The sequence below is a fragment of the Sparus aurata genome, chromosome 5 (genome assembly GCF_900880675.1).
Source record: "Sparus aurata chromosome 5, fSpaAur1.1, whole genome shotgun sequence".
Classification (NCBI taxonomy): Eukaryota; Metazoa; Chordata; class Actinopteri; order Spariformes; family Sparidae; genus Sparus; species Sparus aurata.
In genome coordinates, this window is record NC_044191.1 from 10,148,807 (window position 1) to 10,167,999 (window position 19,193).

At 43.1% G+C, this 19,193-nt stretch overlaps 1 protein-coding gene across 4 annotated transcripts in view; it reads left to right on the forward strand.

Moving 5' to 3' along the window:
- Window positions 1-19,193, forward strand: part of pdlim2 (PDZ and LIM domain 2 (mystique)) — a 45,372-nt gene that overhangs the window by 16,989 nt on the left and 9,190 nt on the right. For all 4 annotated transcript variants that reach the window (XM_030418084.1, XM_030418081.1, XM_030418082.1 and 1 more), the window contains exons 4-7: window positions 1,351-1,420; window positions 1,844-1,995; window positions 3,852-3,915; window positions 17,856-17,974. In XM_030418084.1, the coding sequence (XP_030273944.1) occupies window positions 1,351-1,420; window positions 1,844-1,995; window positions 3,852-3,915; window positions 17,856-17,974 (405 nt within the window). The remainder of the gene's footprint in view (window positions 1-1,350; window positions 1,421-1,843; window positions 1,996-3,851; window positions 3,916-17,855; window positions 17,975-19,193) is intronic.

Genomic DNA, 19,193 nt, shown 5'->3' on the forward strand with positions numbered 1-19,193 from the left:
CGTGCTTAATTGGCAAAATTACATCATCATTTTTACATTTTCTTTGACAATAAATCTGAAAAATGGCGATTAATACTAAAATCGTGGCTCTTATCACAGCCGCAATATCTGTGAAAATAATCTAATCCCAGTTTTACGCAAAGGATGTGCCTGTTTAGCTTGTTTTGAGTTTGAATCCTCTTGAACTCTGCTCAGTATTACTTTTTTTTTTTTTTTAAATATTTAGCTCTGAGAATGGAGAGGTATTCTTACAATGCACACATTTGAGGAATCTGCCTCTGGCAGGTTAACTCCAGGTCCCCTCGATGACAGCTGTGAACAGCGAGTATCAGCAAACGGTTTCAAGTGCTGATTTATGTCAGTTTCACATCCCCGTGGTTTAAAGTCACAGTTAGCATTTTTCTCCAGAAGCACATTCTTCTGTGTAGAAGACTTGTACCTAGAGGTTATAGATAAGACTAGACACTGATCTGATCACTGAGCTAAAGACGTCGCTGTGTCTAAAGACCTTGACTTCCTCTGGTGTTCTCGTGTACATGGTAGAAAGTTTACAGCACAAGGTGAGCATGTTCCTAATTCATAGCAATGAGATTTTCAGGCCTGACACATTAATATCTCTCCTACGGGAAGAAACATCTTATGGCAGCTATATCAGCTTTCATCTTCTCGCCATCTCTTTCTTGTAAACAATATTTGGAGCCCAGGCCATGAGAGGTGTGTTTCTGGGTGATTTACCACAGGCATCCAGGCCTTCCTGTGTGCCTCATTACCCCGGGCTCAACTGAAAGCCAGTCAGCCTCAGGTTCTGCAGCCAGGGGGGCACTGTGTGTTTGCATTGGCGCCTATACTGCCCATATTTCCCCCTCCAAATTCAATGATGGAATTGCTTACAGAGTGTGTTTTCTATTTAAGAAAGTCAAACAAAAGTGACTAGTTGGAAAGACGAGATCCATCTAGAGAATATTTTGAAAAGGGAGACGGAGTCTCGTCTTCTGCAGCAACCATGAAGATTAATGGAAACATAGCAGCGGATGCTCGCCAGGACATCAGCAGGAGGGGTGTCCAAAACTGAAGTTTATTCAGATTTATGACCCATAGAAAATGGATTATCTTTTCCTCACTCAGCATTTTCCTTCAACTTCTTGAGCACATTACATACTATTATTATACTACATTACATACTAGTATTTTGAGCACATCAGCTTGACCGGATGTCATTTAGACGGTTTTAATTTCACACAAACATCTATACTGCCATGTTTTGATTTTTATTTTCTTTAGTCCATCTATGATGATGCGGGCGTTATCCCACATTCTAAACTTTGGATTCTGTATTTTCTGTCTTTCAAGACCTGAACCTCCCAGCCCCGGACAAACCAACGGCATCAGCACCCCTGAGCAGCTCACCGGACGATTCCAGGTCAGTGTGGCAGCTCTTGATTACTGGACTTTGTGATTGCTAATTACTGCCTCTTTGATTTGGATAAAGTCTTGTTTTGGCTTCACAGGGTGTGACGCTTTTACTTACGCATCCATCACACATCTGTTTATCACATATCTGCTGCTTTCACTGTCCTCAAGATGGAAGCAATACGAGACGTTGTTATGATTTAGTGCTTGTTCCTGAGTTTTATGGAGATCATGAGTCCCAAAGCACCACCCACACTACATGGCGATACTGAAGACAAAATACGTGCTCCTGTTTTAGGATGCAGCGTTTCCTCCTTTGTGCTGACATTCTCACAGGTGTCATTGTTATGCTTCTCAATTAAGCCTTGCAAAAATGCAGTCGCGAAGATCGAGTTACGTTCAGCACATGCTAACGCAATAACATGTTTCGCAGGAGGCAGTAATAGTGAGTCGAGATGAGAATCAGAACTACAGCGAGTACACCATCTCCAGCCCTGCGTCGCTGTCACCCGGACCTTACTCGCCGCATCCTCCTGCCAGCCCCAACGGGAAGAGGGAGATACTGACACCCACCATCAACAAGAGGTAGCTCACTTGAACATTTCAGTGTTCGGGGACGCAGATCACTTCAGGTTTTATTACATATCTGACCTCTCCAAAGTACAATCCCCCGCTTCTCCCCCCCTCAAAAGTGTGTGTTGCAAAACGATACTCAACTCATGTCCGTGCAGGAAACCTAAGAGAAAAATGGTTTTAAAAGGCTTCTGACTGAATGTACAAACTTGGATCCAGATGAGAAATGAAAAAAGATTCAGACATCTGCTGTCTTTAACTGTCTCATGCCAAAGGTGGTTTCTCGAGGCAGATGCAACCCTCCTCCTTTTAAGCTCAGTAAAACTCTAATATTAGCTTACTTCCAGCATTTGGAATTGCTGGTCCATGTATGTATAGCGAGGATGCAGTGGTGCAGCCCAGCCTTGCCTCTTATTCTAGCCATTGGCCACTCATGGTACTGAAGTGTAAATGACTAAAACTAAAATTTTTGACCGATGGAGTTTTTAGATTTGTAAAACTTTCCTCAATCCAAGAAAAGCAATTTAAAGTCTGTGACATCACCACAATGTAAAGTCTTTGGATGCAGCTAGAAAATTTTCAGCATATGCTACCAGTGAGCAGTTCTTATTGGACTGAATGGGTGCCATCTTTGGGTCTGGTATACTGTTTAAAATTCTGTTTTTAAATGAAGCATCCATGTTTTGACCGCTGAATACTGAAAACCTCAGCTAGCTCGACCACTCTTGCGTTGTTAATGTGCTTAGCATTGTTGTAACGAATGCAAAGAGTTGAACTGTTTGAAGTCACACACATGAGATTTGGTTACTTGTAAATTATAGTTCGGACAATCGGCCTGAAAGACGAGATTAGAAATAAATTCTTTCAGCTTGAACAGGGTCGAAGATAAAGTCTTAAAGCTCGCCATTTCAGACGGACAGTCGAGTCTTTTTCAGAAACCCGTCCATTCACTGCTTAAATAGGCTTACATCTGGACAAAAGGTTGCAACAAGTGCTCTCTTGACTCCACAACAGGCCCAGAGTCAATAGGTATGGGAATAACAGACAGAAAGTGGAGCCATGGGATTGTACTGTAGTAACAAAGGATATGCACAGGATATCACATTCCACCGTTTGCATTCACTTCAACAAAAGGCAGAATGTGGAACGTTCACCACGATCTCTCACAGCTGTTTGTTGGCTCTCCTGGACAACTTTTAATGGGTCAAAGTTTATACTCTAGTTTTCACGCTCATTTGGACTGATGAAGCTGCTGTCTATCATATTCACTGTAAATCAGTGTTTCAGTGGATAATATTGTCAGTACAATTGTGTGGTAGATGATGTCTCTTTTCAGGAATTATAGTTAAACAACAGTGGCTCGCCAGAATAAACAAGTTTATTGGTTCATCCGATTTGAACTTGGGCAGATCCCTGTGGGAAACCTGCAGAACTGAAATATGTTTAAGCAAGTATGAATGTGGTGTATGCATGTGTAATTTGAATGTGCTGCATTTGAAGAATCAAATAATGGATAGAAAACCAAAATAACTGAACTGAATTGAGCCGTACATGAGGTTTTTTTTTTTTAAAATCATCCAGCAAATACCTGACAAATCAAAATACTTGATCACAGTAATGCAAAAAGTCATGAAAAAGTATAGTATTGCAGTTCCTCCGTGCAGTTGATTGATAGCAAAGTGGTCCGATATGGCCAGAAACGCGTAATAATGCATCCAGAGATATTAAAGTACTCGACAACTTGATAGTTTGAAAAATGTCAGCGGGTTGACATTTTTGTCTGTCTCATGGTTTCTATAATCATATGCCCTGCCCCAAATCATACATACTGTATGTATCAATGACTCTCTGTTGTCTCGATGTTACAGTGTCCAGCTGCGCTCATGGTCTCCAGAGGAGAAGAGTCACAGACTGTCCAGACCATTGTCACAGGTTGGTTGTTTCTTTTAAACCTTTAAACCGGCCAAATCCTATTTTCCTTCCTGAACTTTCTGAGATGTGCAGTAGAAAGTTGCCTAACATTGACTGTTTACCCTGCTAAAGAAAAGCAGCTGAGTTCCAACTGTAAAGTGTCTTTAATTAGATATGGAAAATTGGTTCCTAGTGAGCATGAAATTATGGTTTCCTCGGAGAGGAGACATGAGAGCAGTTTGTTGTGTTCCTGTCCTGTTTGCACTAGAGCTACGATTAGTCGAGCTGATCGAAAGAAAAAAAAATATTTTGATAATGGATTAATATTTTTTAGTCATTTTTCAAGCAGGAAAAAGACTCCTGCACACGGTCCACTTCACTTGCGATTAGGTTTATTGATAACAACGTTTCAGTACTTAGACCTTCATCAGATTATAACCAGGAGATAACCTGATGAAGTCTAAGTATGGTCTAAGGTGTGCAAAAGCTGCACTCTGCAAGTCATTTTTCAAGCAAAAATGTCTTTAATTTAAAACTTACTTCAAACTTCTGATATGAAAGGATTTGCTGCTTCTCTTTGTCATTGTCACAAGAAAATGTGTGTTTGGGTTTTGGACAAAAGATGAAATCTAAAAATGTCTCTTTGGCCTCAGGGAAATTGTCATGAGGATTCATGGCACGCATGCAGGTTTAGGATCTAGGAGTTTGATATACCGGACAAATGCATGCAGCTGTTTAGAAAAATGTTTTAGTCCTCACAAAGTCAATCTGTGATTCTTCTGTAGCTGCAGTTCACTTTGTCGGTACAGCTGGAGGTTTGTGTCCCCGTGTGTGTATATTTATTTGGCTGCACTGTCCCAGACTGCAAGAATAACACTTGAAATCTCTGCCTTTCCTCTTGAATTGTTTCCCTCCGATGCCATGGAAGATGCCCTACAAAATGTTTGTGGACTCCAGTATGTGGAGTCCACAGTAAAGGCAGGATACAGAGAGGAGGGTTGACATTTTTACAGCAGGGAGTGTATAAACTTCAAAGGTCAGTCTTTGAAAATATCTGACATTAAGCTGAGCAACAGTCTGGAGCTGTTTGATTCAGAGCCTGCCATAGAGGAAAAAAAATGATTACTTTCTGTCAAAAACAATGGCCTTAACCTTTGGTTGTCTGAGTGGAGGCTCATTAGTCTCAGTAAGAGGTAAAATATGGGAGGCAAATAAAATACAGACAGGGGTTATCAAGAGACCGCAGCTTAAGTATGCTGTCCTTATTTACCAGTCCTGCAACAAAACAAAAAAGGGGGACTCTGGCGTCTGGAGAGACTTCAGTGAGTTAAAGAGAGAAATTGTTGTGGGAAAGTTCATCATGAGCTATTCCAGCTATGCCTACATGTTTCGTCTCAAGCCTGGGTCCCAGAACATGTGAGCTGACGGAACAGGAAAAAACATACAAGACCTTTTGTATCGCCACGAGGAATTCCAGCCATTTTTATCGTTCTGGACATAATGTCAGATAAATATCCAGAGGTTTGAACTTCAAAACATTCAAGGGCTCCTTCTAAGAAGCCGCTGGGTGGGAAGGTCCTTTTTTTTTAAAACATTTCTCCTGGAGTTTGGGATTCTTTGTGTTGTTTACATGTTAAATGGGATTCAGATGTACTGTCACTCACAGCGGTGTCACTCTCTGAAGGTGGTGGCTTAACGTCAGAGCAGTTTTCATCTGTTCCCCAGCGAGAGACAGATGAACCAGTCTAGCCATGATGTAACTGGGCTCCAAGTGGCTCTTCTGAGGATGCTGTCATTACTTTTGCTGCAGATCATGACCAGCCTTTCTTGAAATAAAATGCTTATGTTAGTCATGACTGCTATGAAAGCTGATCCCAGCAAAATATAGTCTTTAGGGAATCCAAGACAAAAGCCTCCCTTAATAACTAATTTGATGTGACTGCAAAGCCACATGGCATGTTGTCTCCATCCAAGTTGTTTTAGGGCAGGGAGTGTGTGCAGCGTGTCTGTGTGTGCAGACGTGAATCAGCTCTCTGACTGGCTCACTGTTGAGGCAGATTCAACTGACATGAGGGTGATATGTGATGTTCATTTTGAGGACAGACGCCTCGGGCAGACAGCAGGCCGAGCCGAAGATGATAAAGTTGTCTAGTGTCGAGTCCCTCACACTTGGAAGTGAATTAGCTTGTCTGTGCTTTGCGATCCCCCCCCCCCGGCTGGAAAGTAATTGTAAATTACCCATTTCAGATTCCAATGGTGAGTGTTGTTGTGTATACATGAACATCACTTTGCACATCACGAAGGAGATGACTCGGGCCTCAGTTTGATCAACATGAGCATTTACCACGCAGAATGGAGAGAGGAAGAGATGAGTTGCATCATGGGATATCAAGGATTATGTGCTTTTGGAGATTGACCCAGGCTAAAGAGAAATGCTGCATTCTATTGTACTCTGACTTCCAACATGGAAAAGTGCAGTTGAAAAGCCTTACAAGTCAGAAACAGGACAAGATGTTCATATTGTAAGAGTTCTGGGTTGTTTTTTGGTCCGAGTGTCGACCAGTCATGTTCAAACCGGGTTTCTTTGAACGCAGGTAAGCAGTCCGTGTGGAGAGCAAGATGAGAGGAACGTCTTGTCCAAGATGCAATCTCAGAACCCATCGGCAATCGTCTGACGAGTCATTCGCTTTTTAAAAAAAAAAAATATGTAGATAGATTAAGACTCATCTTCATTCTCACTTCTCAAGTTGCTGATCAGACAATAAACAATGACTGGCACAGGGAAGAGGAAGTCTTGGTCTGATATCCATTAAACACCGGCTACAGCGAAAGCCCTACAGTATAGGTTTTTGTCTTCACCGGCTAAATAGTCATCAGAGGATAGTCCATTGGTTCCGATATCGCATCTGTTCACACATGCTCAGTTAATCTTACTGATATGACATGTTGTTGTATTATTCCTCACTGCAGGCATTGTAAGCCGTTGTTAAGTGCAGATGCTGATGTTTTCAGCATCAATCCCAAACCACATTCAACAACCCACTGTGGAGTTATAGTGAGGCTGCGGCCAGCAAACCATGGCGGAGCACACTTCCTGGTTGGCCCACCAAAAAACACATTAGGAGCTGTGTTGTGGCCGAGAGCTCCATCAGTGAGAGGAATGAACGCGCTCATGTCACAGCTGTCCGTCCGGGATGGCCTCACATGTTTGTGGTATTTATGTTCTCCCATTCTCTGTACCATTTTTAAATTCACCCTGTTCTCTCATTTTTCCAGTGTTGGAATCTGTATCATTTGTATCCTCTGGGAGTTGTTACATTCCTTCTATCTCCTGCTGCTCCAATATCAACTTTGCCTTTTTTGGCTTTTTTAACTGTTCGTTCAGTATGTTTGAATTAATATCAAACTGTGTTTTCAGAAGACTGCAATTTGAGCTGTGTAATCACTGCCCTATCCACCCTTTTTTTTTTACTTTTTAAACCTGTTTTGGACTGTTTGCTCTGCCTTCTGTGCCTGACAGCCTGAGTGTTTACCATTATCCAGCCTATTGGATGAGAGTTTGGGGTTTTGGCTGACCCCATCCTCGAGGGATGTCTACCCTGGTTTTAAAGTGGTGACGAGCCTCCTGCCGCAGCGCTGTGATTAGTGAGTGGAGTTCTTTCAGAGCGCTCGGTGGGGAAATGGCTGGGAAGAGGCCTGCCATGGGCACTCTGTGCATTATGCAGCTCGGGCTGGCAGGAACACAGCAGCCCAGTGAGCGCTGATATGTGGAGCCTCCATGACAAGGGCCTCTGTCCTGTCTGAGAAGTGCAGAGTGCTGCTGTATCAGGTGATCAGCCTCTCTGAAAAGCTCCTAAAAGGCTTTTCCACCCCTGTTTTTGCTCCCTGAGTGTGGAGAGTGGGATGCGCAACAGGATCCCCCATTTTCCAGGGTGTTGGATGTCCTGAGAAAAAGCCTGTGTACAATAGTGGCTGTTATGGCAGAGGCTGTGGAAGGCTGGTGCTGCTTTTTCCCCCTCGCGCCACAAGGCCTGTCGTTGTGTGATGGGAGCTGGAAGAGACGGGGGTCGGAGTGGAGCGCAGTGGACACCAGGGAGCCTGCTGACATTCCCAAACTGTACTTAAGCCATCACACCACTGTGCTCAGCCTAGAGGCTGCTCCAACACAGCTATGTCCTTTGTGCCTCATCATGAGTCCAAATTGCCTGCACATGAATTATAACATGCGAAGATTAGAAGTATTAGACAATGCACTTCCTGGCTTTGACTTACAAAAGACATCTTCATCGGCCAGTGTTGGCCTTTTCTGCACATTTCTTTCATTGCTTTGCATGCTTAGTGCTTATGGGATTTCTCTCTGTTTTTGTTGCGGTTAGTGCATCTAAACTTGACTGTAAAACAATTTTCCCGTGGGTCAAGAATGTCTACATTGACCTTTTTACATTTCCCATAGAACAAACATTTGGCCACTTGAATGAATGTTGTTCAGGAAGTCGATCCAGTACATCTCAATCAAGCTCTAAAGGGTCGTGTGTTGAATACGGCAAGTGACCTTTTTAATCAGTGGTCCTGTTGCAGGAAGCATTCCTTACAGTATCAACCCACCAGCTTACCCTGACCTCTGACCTTCATTAGAGGAAAGAACAACTTAAAGAAAACTGCAGACATTTAAAATGCGTTGCTGTAGACATTAAAAACTCCTGCAGGAGTCCATACGTAAAACTATTTCTTTATTGGGTGTAACTTTGTATGCTGCAGTTTTTGTTATGTTTTGTTTTTCCATGATGTGACTGGCTGTGTTCACTGACTTCAATACCATTTAATAACAGCTCACCACCATGACAAAAGGAGCAAAGGCATCCTGGATTCCTTGAAGTCAGGCATGAGATTATATCTGAACTAGCCGGCCACCGTCATGATTCAGAGCGTCTGTTTATATCATCAAGAAATGACCACAACAGGATCTCTATTGCGATGCACAGGGCCAAAACCGAGCTGCTCTGACCCATCACTGGGCCATTAGGACCAGGCTCCATGTCTGGGTTTGCAGTTGCTGCACTTTGAGGTTCCTGAGGGTTGCCTTAGTGGGCTGCAGGATCCTGTGCTGGGATAGGGTGGTTGCTTTATAAATACATCCCTCCTAGTGTAGGATGGCCAGCTCCTGCAGGGTGACACTCAGTGCAGACCAAACCTTTCCTCTTTATGCTATATTGGGTGGAGTGGCCTTGGCTGCATGACATGTGTCAGTAAGCTCTTTATCCAGAGAGGGCAGGGTAAGTCTATCCATACATCCTCTATTCCATACATCTCCACCGTTCTCCTCAGAGCAGCCCAGCCTGCACGCCAGCGGCTGGCTTCGTCCTGCACTATTCTGGAGATTGTGGTGGACTAGAGTGCAAAGCAGCGGTCAGCGCTTTGAGCCAGAACTGGTGACTTGGCATGCAGGAATAGAACTCAGTTTATGTTTTTTAAATGGAACCAGAATGTAAAACTTTATTTTGCACGCACTGCTGGTTGAAGATTGTGGTTATTACCAAGACTTTTCTTCTTTCAGAGAGTCGCTGAGGTAAATGCGCCTCACCTGTAGCTGCTTCTCCTCTAGCACTAAATGTAGACATGCATAACTTTTCCTTGACGATGATGGCTTGGAATGATGTGCTATTTCAGGGCTGACATGAGCGGGGCTGTTGTTTGGATTGGCAGGTCGGTGCTTTGCTAAGCCAAGCTAGTGTCAGGGGAGCGGGTTGGCTGGCTGTGGCCACGGTGGAGGGATGTTTTCTTCTCTGCACAGTGAGCTCTGTGACTGGACAGTGTGAGGTCTTTTCACGTGGACTCGTCGCCGTTAAGCTCGGGGTCCATTGTGGCCCCAGCACGGGCGGCGTGCCTCTCCTCATCCCCGCTGATTGATCAGCACGCGTGTTTTTCTTTCCCCCAGAGTGGAAAAGCAAACTGGGGCACTTTTGATTCCCCGTGCTTTCCAAAGCCCCCGGGCGCACTCATGGGGACACTCGGCCCTGCAAGTTTTATGGGGAAATGTTGGCCGGGAGAGATGGGTCTTTTCACTAGTTGCTGCTGTTTACGAAGGTGGTTGAGCGGTGTGTCAACATTCCAAAAGTTGTTGTCAAGGGAACGACGTGTATAACTGCCCCTCAGTGTGTTGGTGCCAGCAAAAACAGACATGTCAGCGTATATTCCCCTAGTTTTACACAGGACAACACCTACGTTTGAGGGTAATGGTTACTATGGCTGCATTTGTTGGTCATAAATCATAATTGTTAAGCTAGTAAAATGGCATCTGCAGTTAACGCCGAAGAATAATTTTGCTACACCGAGACCCCATAAAGGCATGTCTTGCTGACACATTGGATTTATGTTTTAGCCAGTCACGGAAAGTCCTGTAGAAATATGAGCATTGGGCCACACTCCATCATGTTGTATTGCATTATAAGTCATAGTATTATGTTATACAGTAGAGTTACTGTATCTCTGTGTGAAACCGGAGAGAGAGACTGTTTCTAATTACCGCTGTCATCATTAACCATTAGAGCTCTGACTGTCACCTTGTTATGGACGGATTGCAACTGATGAGCTGTGAAAAGTGGCACCACATCGAGACCTCCCGACTAAGTGACATTTTTGAGTTGAAAGTCAGCTTCTTTCGAATGTTACTGTGCTTTATTTGATGCATATGAAAGGAGGCATCCAGGGCGACTGTAAATTAAAAGTATCATGAAGTCCAGCGAGTTGAGTCCAACCATAATGAACTCCAGATGTCTAATGGGCTTGATATGCTGCTGCAGTCGGAGCCTTGTGGGGAATTTAATAGGGATGAAAAATGTGTTGCTTGTAGCACCCTTCTCGGATAAATAAACGCTCAGACTCGGTACTCATTCCTCATTGTGTCTCTGACTTTTTGGTGGCAGTGTGGGTGAGTGAGTGCCTCCCTCAGACCACCTACACTATGATCACATGAGACGGCTTTGGCTAGTCTCAGGGGTCTCAAAGTCTTTACTGTGCCATTACAGTTCACACACAATCGGGTTCATCCACATTCATCATGAGCATTACAGCACAGAAATTGCTTTGCTAAATATTTCCTCTTGCATCTACTTGGAAACAGTCCAGTGTATCATTAATGTGTCTTTTTCTGAGCTGATATTGTGATATATATTATTCTCACAGGCAGAAAACAAAGAAAAAAGTCAATTCAGCTCTGTTTTATCCGACAGTGGTGACAGCATACAGAGGAATTACTGTCTACCAACTGTCGTCCTGTTGTCTTCATCCCTCTGCTGTTCAGTCGGCCTCTAATCTTATCCATATGGTTTATATCTGAGGCAGTTTGATGGTGTGTGGCCGCAGTGAACGACTGGAGAGAGGGGGAGGTACAGTATTAGCACCGGCATCACGAAGATATTGAATGCTGCACAAGGATTTTTGTGTAGAAAGACTAAATGGAGGATTGAGAAGATTGAGCTTGACTTTAAAAGCTCACTTCTTGTAATGAGTGGGTACTGTTTATGAAGTGTTTTACATTCCTTTTTTGATAAAAGGTTGAATGAAGCCTGCCCTGAGGTTTAGAATGTCTTGATCCTTTTGTTTGTATACATTAAAGGAGCAATTTGAAAGATATGGAAGATATGAAGAATTTAAGTTTCAACAGTGTGAAGAAGCAAAGAATCAAAGACATTTATGTATTATGTAGAATAGATGTCCACTGAAGCTACATCTTATGAACACGTAGTGCTCATTTCAGAGGATGTGCACAATTGACACTTAAGACTGACTCAGGATACACGAGCTAGCCCTTGTACTAACCTGTGTGCGTTGTTAAAAGCAAGTATATTTTCAGAAATGGTCCTATAGCCACTGCAGTATAGGCAGGAGACATAAAGGTCGCTACTTGATCAAATAAATGAAAATAATAAAAGTACACCCTTTTTCCTTACTAAAAAGAAAAATTCTGCTGTGTATCTCCTGAATTGAAGTTTCTTACTTTTACCTAAGTAAGACGAGTTTAATTTCCTTGTTAACTTATCATAAAAAAAACATTTCATTCAAAACTGACATGAACAAAGTAAAACCCACCAACATAGTCTTAGTTTAATTTTTACCCCCATCACCTTTTTTTTTTTTTTTTTTTTTTAAATGGAAGTTGTGAAAATATTACGTCTCTCTCTTTTATCTGCCGCTTCACACCTCTCCTGTCTATGCCTGTTGTGTTTTCCGGCCCTTGGTGTCATATTCCTGATCAGGGCCACTGTAAATCACCTCCATCCCTTGTCTTCAAACTGGCATCCGTTGGTCTCGAGGGCTGTGTTCAGCCGCATGGTGGTGTCCCGCCCTGCTAACTGAGCCCTGTTGCCTGCAGTGACACCCAACATCATCAGAGGTTGCAGTGTGTACAGCCGATGGGGCCGCTTGCCTCCACAGCTAACTGAGTTAGTTTCTCATTGCAGGTAGTCGCTAGAGCCAAAGGTAGCTACAGCAAAGAGTATAGTGAGCAGAAGTCAGCAGTTACGCTGCCCCCTGTGGTTTTAGGGCCACCTTCGAATTCTAGTAACAAGTAACAATGTTAACTGTTGGACTTGAAAATTCATGTAGCTGTAGTCAGTTTTCACCCATCAGCGCCCTGGGCCAGTCACTTAATTCTGATCAGACCTTCCATAAAGCAGCTGCAGCGGGATATGAGGCAGTAATAAAGGTCAAGAATGTTAATGAGATGAATTTTGATATAAAACGATGTCCCGTGTTCCAGTGCACATTGTGTTTTGCTACAGAATGTGCACACAGCAACGCACCACTGCTCAGACATAATTACAAGGCAGGGTCCATCAGTGACAGTGGATAACGAGTAGGTTACCATCAGCCTCAGGTCTTTGCTCAGGACCTCCACCAATGCACACTGCTGGATAGGAAACAGTGTACACAGCACTGATTATTACCCAGCCCAGGATGTCTGCTCGTGTGTCCCCCGCCTCATTGTGCTACAGCAGTCATGTCTGTGGTGGAGACAGTGAATGAGCAGTTATAGCACTTTCTTACAGCAGCACCAAGATTCCCAAAATAAGAACTCCCCTCGGCATCGCTGCTGTGTGCTGCTGGTCCATGCCCTGTAATTGAAGCTGCAGGGTGGTAATGATGATGATGCAGAGCGGCTTGCTTGGAGCCAGACTGAAGGCTCCTCCACTGGCACTGTCCCCAACGTCTCCCATGGGTCTTGATCTGAAACAGCTGCCCTCACTTCAGCTCACCATTTCCTGTTTGTTTGTGTCTTGAAGTGGCCAATCATAGACCAGGGGCTTGTTTTCATTTTAAATTGACTCTCTTGCATTTTGACAGTTTTTTTTCCCCCCTCCTGTAACATGCCTTTTCTTGAACATAAGCCAGTCACGCTCAATAACTTCAATCAAAGCATGACATTTAAGTTCAGTCATCCGAAGACGCTCTTTAGAGCAACAAAGGACATCTTAATGAAATGGTAACGGTAATAAAAGCTGGTATCCCTAATGGTTTTAAATCCATATTTGTAGACAGATTTAAACACAGAATGTAGCACAATTGATAGATTTTGTTACTTTGAGTAATTAGGCTGGCTATGGTTTGTCAGGTCAGCTCACACACTTCGTGCTGAGAAAGTCTCCAGCCCCCTCCCCTCTGCCAGGGATAAAAGCGGGTAGAGAAAATGGATGGGTGGATGGATGATTCAAATAAACAGCAGACAACTAGTCTGCCATCTTTGCTGCAGATGTCTTGCCACTGCAGAGGGACTCATCCCGCAGAAAGTTCCAGATTTCAACATCAAAACTTGTGAAACTTAAAATTTGATATTAAATACATCACTAAGTTTGCTCAGAAAATCATATCCATTCATGATACTTTCCTTTTTTTGGGTCCTTTTTCATGACTTTAGGCAAAAGCATAACTCAATGTTGCGATGTACTCCCTAAGGAAGTGTTAACCAGAAGACACCTCGCTTACCCTCACGTCCTGATTCATGGTACAGGCCGCAAGACTGTGTGGGTTCGATTTCGAAGTTGCTCAGCTTTGATTGTTGGCATAGGTGTCATTTACACTGGTGGTGCTGGAGACATGCCTCTTACAATTTTGTCCACTGACATCTTAAAACCATTATAAGTTTAAAATGTGCTAAAAAAATAGCCCACACCAAGATAATGTTAACTGACAAATGAGATTAAATACATTTTGATGCGCCAGTGTGCGGTTTGTCATAACATCTACTGACTTCATACAAACATGATTACATTGCCCCAAATCCTGTATGTTCAAGAAAAAAAGGTCTCCCATATATTCCCACCACTTTTCAACACAACATGATGCCCTTAATTTTTACACAGAAGTGGGTGCTATTACCTTTTTCCAACTGAGCCCTCTTCAGACTGTAAAAACAACACAATGTGAAATACTCAAAAATGTTCAAACTTTGGCAGAAGTTGTGTTTGTGTAGGACAAAAATGAGTAATCACAACCCTCACTTAAAAAAACTGAGGGGTTGCGTTTCAGTGTTTTGAATGTACTCATAATCTCACACAGGTCAGATATGTTATTGTATATGCAGGTCAAGACCAGTGCAGCGGACTTGACTTGGCCTAATGATTCTGAGTATGTTGACTGTGAGCTCCTGATTAAAGTTTAATGCAGCTTTAATCAGAGCTTCCTCCTTTCTCCAGTCACAGGAACCAGGAAGAGTTGGCTGATTTTTGTCAGTGGTCTCTCTGAACCGAGCTCGCGTCCAAGACGAAATAACAGGCTTCCCTCAGCTCGCCTGTGCCCCTCCCTAAAGTTTGTTGGTGCATGAGACATTGGGGCATTGTTGGCACTTCCATGGCGAGGTTTACCAAACGCATTGTAGGCCTGAGATCAGCCGTGTGTAATGGTGCGATGGCTCACAATGCAGCAGTGAGGATTTTGGGGGAGCCCAGTTTACGGCCACTGCCAGCCGTGCCATGGTTACTGCTATAAAAGCCTGGCATCGGAGACTGTAGAACAGATGATTGTTGTGGGAGAACTGCTCTGGTGGTGCAGACAAAGTTTTTTTGAACTTGCTAAGGTCAAACTCAATCACAGCTGCATACTCGCTGTCACAGTGGAGCGCTTGTTTTTTCTCTCTCTCCCTCTTCCCTTTTGTTTTTCTTTACTTCATTGCATTCCTCTTGAGTCTCATAGATCAGAGTTGTGATTTTACCCGTAATTCTTCTGCTGCTGGAGAGCATGAAGATCCACGCTCAGTAGCCAGACACTTATATAACATAGGCTTGGTTTGCATTAGTATGGATTCATATGCACATACTGTGTGGCTTCACTAGGTTTTCCTGAAAGAATCCCTAAAGCATGTATGTCTATCAGGTATATGCCCTTGAGATTGGTTCACAGCAGGAGAGAACATGGATGTCTCTATCCTTGTGGTCTGATGATATGGAATATGTGCAGTTATGAGCCTGCAGTCATTATGCTGGGTTTATCCTGGGAGGAATCGCAGGGAGATGTCCCTATGATCGTTTCTGGTAAAGGCTTCCTGGCACGCACCGCTAATCTGCCCACTCGCTGAGGAAAAAGAAGAGGAAAATTGGACTCAATTGAGAACAGAGACATTGTTCAAAGAGCTGCTGAATTGGAAGCGGGTGCTGCTGGCACTGGACACACAAATCTTTGACTCCATCGGTGCCACTGTGTCAGCTTGGAGCTCCAGCATCAGCTCCAGCTTGAGTCACAGGCATGTACCGGTTCAAAGGGCCGGGTGGAGACATTTCTCCGTTTGGATGGAGGCTGCGTGACACTGATGCCAGCTGGAGACAGTTGAGGGAGAAAAACTTGTGAGCTTTATTGTGAAAGCTCTACTCTTGAGACTTTTGAGTTGTCTGAGGGCTATTTGATTCAGAACTGCTCCTGGACTGTGCACAGACCCAAAATAAAGTAATAGCTTTGTTTCCCTGGTAAAGTGCAAGTTGTGAAACTGTTTGGAGACAACATTTTTAAAACAATGTCATTTTGTTAGTTTGCTTTTATGCATCAGGGTTTAAGTAGGCTCCTTATGTTCAGTAAGTGTTAGGGCTGTAAAGTTTAGGACTGAACAATAATTATTTTTTCCAGTGCGTTAACCGATAATCAGCTGCTCTCATGGCCTATACCAATAAATCATCTTTTTCTTCTTCTTCCTCTGCTTCTCTGTGTTTATTGAAGGATTGCAGACCAACTTTAGAGAAGCTTGCCGCTAAATTTTATCAACTCCATTTGTCGACTTTAATGCATATCCATATATAACACATACAAATTCTCCAACATCTGGCCGATAGTTTATCAGGCCAATATTTATTGTCCATCATTACTAAAATGAATGAAAATATCGTCGAAATCACAACATAGCCAAGTGCAGTTTCCGAAACGCAGATGCTGTAGTTTTTGGATTTGTGACAAAACCGCATCATAATGAAGGTCTGTAGTGCTGCACAGGTTCTGGATCAAACAAATGTTTTTTCTTGCAGGGCAACATTTGTAGGCAAAAACATCTGGCAAATTTCGGACCATCACAGTAAAATTGAGATGCAAATATGACCATTCCCACTAATCATATCATAATTGCAAAATCTGTCAAAACAATCTCAATATGTATTATTTTGTCACAATGTGCAGCCCCAGTAAGTGGTCAGTATCCCAGGTGGTGAGGAACCAGACAGGGTTGTGGTTAAAAACAATTACTTTGTTTGGATTCCTGACAGTAAAAATGTCTGCTTTGAGTTATGTGCTGTGCAGACTTGGTCCAGGTGTGCCGAGTGTTTAGTGTGAACATGTGCCTGAGGTCACTTTCATTAGTGGCTCACTCCTGCTCTCTCATGACCTAATTAAACTTGAATAAATCAACCTTTGCCCATAATGTTGGAAGTGTGTGCTGCTGCCTCTGGATTCTGCAATAAAGTGTGGCATTATCACATCAGCTGAGCCCTTTAGTTTATGAGCTTCTGGTGTACAGAAGGTGTGTAGCGCCCTCTTCTGTCGAAAGACGAATATTCTCCTAAGACTATGCTCTTATTTTCCTTCCATAATAACGGTGTAACTTATACAGTAAGTGTTCAGTTTGAGGTTCTCAGAGTGGAACCTTTTCTCTCCTTTCATGACGAGGGATACTGTTTCTACCTACCATGAATAACTGTGAGATTGGCCCCGCATCTGGAACCTATTGAAGTACATTCTGCCTCTGTATTTCCTATCAGACCAACAGTTGAGTCGGTGCCAAACATCTGTTGCCAGACAGTCCGTCATCTATCAGCTGTGGGGCTGAAGTGCAGCGCATATATAAATAGTAATCAAGATAAGAAATGTTGATGTGGGTTGCTGCGATTGTTGAGACTGATCGGGCCGCAGGAGAGGAATGTTGGGCGTGACTCACGCGGTAGAAATTTAATGTGAGAGCACAGGGCAGCAAATTCAATCAAAGGTTAACCACGTTTATTGTTTATTCTGTTCTCAAAACTGAAACTCCAGGCTTCAGTCAAATGTGATGACGTAGAAAGAGCGATCCCCAGCGTTCTGTATGTGGTGCTTTCTCATGTGGATCTCATTCAAGCTTTTATAAATCTCTCCAGTTTTGATCTTGACTGGATCTATCTTACATGAAGGTGTGTCAGACTGTGTTTTATTCCAGGCTGTCATACAGTAAAGTCTCCTCAGATTTAGAGCTTCCTGAAACAAGGACGCTACATTTGTTCAGTGCCAATACTGCTGCTTATCCAAGATTATTTTCCTGCCTCTGCGATGACTGAGCATAGCTCTTTCTGTGACTCTTTTTCAGGAACCATTACATCATGATCTAAGCACTTGCGCCCTGTCTCAATAGATGCATTAACTCTAAAGCTGCAAAGTTGTTTTGTTGAGCTGCTGCAGGAAGTGAGACTTTCAAGATTACTCACTTTTTCTTTTTCTGTCGCCCTCCTCTTCCTCTACAGGAGTTCTCCCCTTCAGACTACAGAAGTAACTCTGTGTCCAGCAGAACCCCGACACCACCGGGACGCTACTCGCCTCATAGCCCCATTGATCGGGATGTACCCATGTCCCCTCGCCGCAGGTAAACACCGCTCTGATCGCACCTGTAAATCATCTTATTTGACAATGGTTCGCTAAAAAACATGTTGTAATTTATTATCTGTGCATACACACATCTAATCTTTTATTTGCCCAATTTATTGCGGTGAAACATGAAGTACAAATACGATACAATCCTAGAAAATCTAATCAATCAATTCTGAATCATTGCTTTTACTGCTTCTATTGTAGAAGTGTGAAAAAAGACTTATTTCTACTTTTGCATGTGAGCAATCCAAAGCTTTTACAGTGCACAAGACACACTTCACACAGAACTGAACACACATTTCACATGCGTTTTATGACTTCATGAGTGAAAAATGGTAAGTTTGGGAAAGTTTTGACATAAAAATGACATTTTATATTCCAATCTAAATGGCCATTAAAACCAGTTCCTCTTCAGAGTTAGAAGTGTAAAGTACAGCCTGAAGCTTCCACACATTCCATCAGCGGCAGGGTGGTGTAATGGCCAGGCAGTCATTCAGCGCCATCTATAGGCCAGTAGGGGTGACACCCAGAGATTCAGACCTTAGAAGTCAGCATTACCTGGTTGTGTTAATGAAGGTTCCCAGTCATCCAGGTCATGGTAAAACAACAGAGGAGCCTAAGACATTACTTATCAGTTCTCTCCCCAGACAGCTTAAAAAGCATTCACACCTGGGCTCAGCTAGCCTTAGAAACCCGTATGAAGGCCAGTTTGACCAACGACCCACAAGCGGCCCTAACAACTCTGTAAGGACACTCCCACACAGAGTTTAAAGGCAGCCAACTCCTCCAGTCAGTAAGAACTGAAGAAGCCTCTTGAGTGAGAGGTGAAATGTCTTCAAGAAATTGAAATGGGTCCAGTTGCCTACGATACAGCACCTAGATTACCTTGTTGTGAAATAGAATCTTTCAGTATAAGCCGACACTGACAGTAATAAGTACCTTATAGTAAAAAACTGCAGGTCCTGCTTTTTGGGGCTGTGACGGATAAATTGCGCTGATTTAACGGCAGTACAATGTTAGAGAATTTCTTTTATTGTTCTCAATTATTTCTATATATATATTTATGGATATTTAATGGAGGTGTACTCTTGACAAAAGGTATATACTTACCACGACAGCATTTTTAAATCAACATCTCTGACACTGTAATCAAAACTTTTTTTTACCTCAGGGCTTTTGGATATTGTTGAGGATTAAATGAGCATATATCATTA